Here is a 2,045-nt window from a genome sequence, read left to right as displayed (position 1 = left end):
ATAATGTTCTCTTAGATTTTCTAGTGTTGTTGCTAGTTTTTAAGATATAGAGCTCCGAATGAAAAATTAATGTTTTTTTAAGGTTTTGAAACAGCCGCCATTTTTTATTCCCCTAACCTATACTTGGCAGACTCGTCAATTTTGACTATTAATTATACATAGTTTTCATTAAAGTAATCAAAAATTGGGGTGAGATAACTGCCTTTTTTCTTCCCGGCTCTTCTACTATAGGTGGTGCGGTAGCTTTAGGCTGGGCCGCAGGAGGTTACCGCATCATATTTTTGGGAAAATTTATTATTGGAACTATTATGTTAATTATTTTTCCTAATGTTTTAATAAATACTTAATTAAATAAAAATAATTTAATAAATAAAAAAGTCAAGACTGAGGACACGTAACTTAACTGACTCTACAAACCTAGTGAACCTTCATACTGACTACCCTTTTCCAAAAAGTCGAATTTCCTCAGCCCCCTCTTGGAATGCATTACCAATGCAGAAAAAGAGTCTACTCCAAAATCGTTTTTCCCATCACGACATCAACCTAACGCACCCTTGGGGTTAGGAAAAAAAAATCTTTTCTAATATTTGGACGTTAGCTGAACATTTGTAAGAGGCAAATGTAGTATTTAAATGATTCAAAATCCACTTTTAACCAACCCAATTTGCAAATATTTTTCGAAGAGGGCCATACTTTGTCGCGAGTAGAAAGTGGCGATGGTTCAATCTTCGGCTTATTGCTGCGCAGAACTATGGTTTGAGAATGATTGTTCTATATATTTATTTATTTTCTACACTACCCTGCCATTTGGGCAATACGAGTGTTTGTAGTAGTGGGATGGCAAGGTACTCCTCACATGTTTTCCGAACTTTGGCAAATCCGCGTATTCGCAAACATGTAGATGGGCTTTTCGATTAGTTGGCCAGAATTTGTGGCCGACCCAATAAGTTTTGGTTTTTCTGGTCACAAATCAAAGGGCGCTTGTATTTCATTCACACGTTTGTGTACAGCTAGCCTTGTTTTAGAACTTAGAACAGATAAATATTTTTGCTTCCCGTGTTTTAATTAATTAAACAATTTCCCCTACCTTCGTATTAAATAATTAGCCCTTATAATTCCTTTCATTTCACCTTCCTATTGGACTAGCCAATTAACCCAAAATTGAAGAAAATATTTGCTTTTCAGACGAAGATTTTATATCTTCTTTATAACTGATTTTTATATTGACTGAATATTATACATACAGATTTTAGTATTAATTCAGTTTTTTTCACACAATAGAAAGGTGTGCTAACAAAAATACATTTTCACATTTGTAAGTGAAAGTATAATGGAATTTTCTAAAATGTATACTAGCCCATGCCATAATTACCAATAAAGCCATTTATTACCAACTTTCCGAGGAAAATATGTTTACTCATGCCTAGGTGAAAGTAATTGAGGTAATTTAATGATTCTGATAATAGATCCAATTCACATTAATACCCAACTGCACTTACCGCCTTAGAAATATAGATGTACCTTGGAAAATGATGTATCAGCCTGAAGTAGATAATGGAATCTGGTAAAATCGATATGGACTCTTCTGGATTATACGAGTTTCGTAAATGACCTATTGGGATAAGTTAGGTTCTGATGTAGTCAATAAAATGTCTTTGGCTTGATCTCGAAATTCAAATTAGTTTTTAATCATTCATGTTTAAGCATTAAGTCTACTACAACGAATTTACCAAGCCATCAGTGTTAGTTCATTGAATAATTATTACTTTTACAAACAAAAAACAAAACAAATTACAAAGTTAAAATAAAATTATTTTACCTAGAACCTAATATGATTTCTTTGTTATTAATTTTATTTTTTTAATTTCAGCCGACTGTGGTGGCGTTTTTGGACTGTTTTGTGGAATGAGCATAATCAGTATTTTGGAGTTCCTCTATTTTGGAACCCTGTGGTTTTTGGAAGCAAGAAAGGCCCGCCGCAAATCAAGAGGCCAGGTGGGGTTGGCTTGCTGAATTTATTTTTTTAAAGATAAAATTATAAAAAT

General features: G+C 33.3%; 1 protein-coding gene across 1 annotated transcript in view; it reads left to right on the top strand.

The window, feature by feature from the left end:
• The window catches only part of LOC106689745 (pickpocket protein 28), a 16,114-nt gene extending 14,101 nt beyond the window's left edge, over positions 1-2,013 (top strand). Inside the window, exon 10 of the mRNA XM_067051684.1 lies at positions 1,871-2,013. Within this exon, the coding sequence (XP_066907785.1) occupies positions 1,871-2,013 (143 nt within the window). The remainder of the gene's footprint in view (positions 1-1,870) is intronic.
• Positions 2,014-2,045: the final 32 nt, after the last annotated feature.

The sequence above is a fragment of the Halyomorpha halys genome, unplaced genomic scaffold, assembly GCF_000696795.3.
Source record: "Halyomorpha halys isolate HHAL.00 unplaced genomic scaffold, Hhal_1.1 Scaffold1448.1, whole genome shotgun sequence".
Classification (NCBI taxonomy): domain Eukaryota; kingdom Metazoa; phylum Arthropoda; class Insecta; order Hemiptera; family Pentatomidae; genus Halyomorpha; species Halyomorpha halys.
The sequence above is the reverse complement of the archived record's forward strand: the minus strand, read 5'-3'. Positions and strand labels throughout refer to the sequence as shown.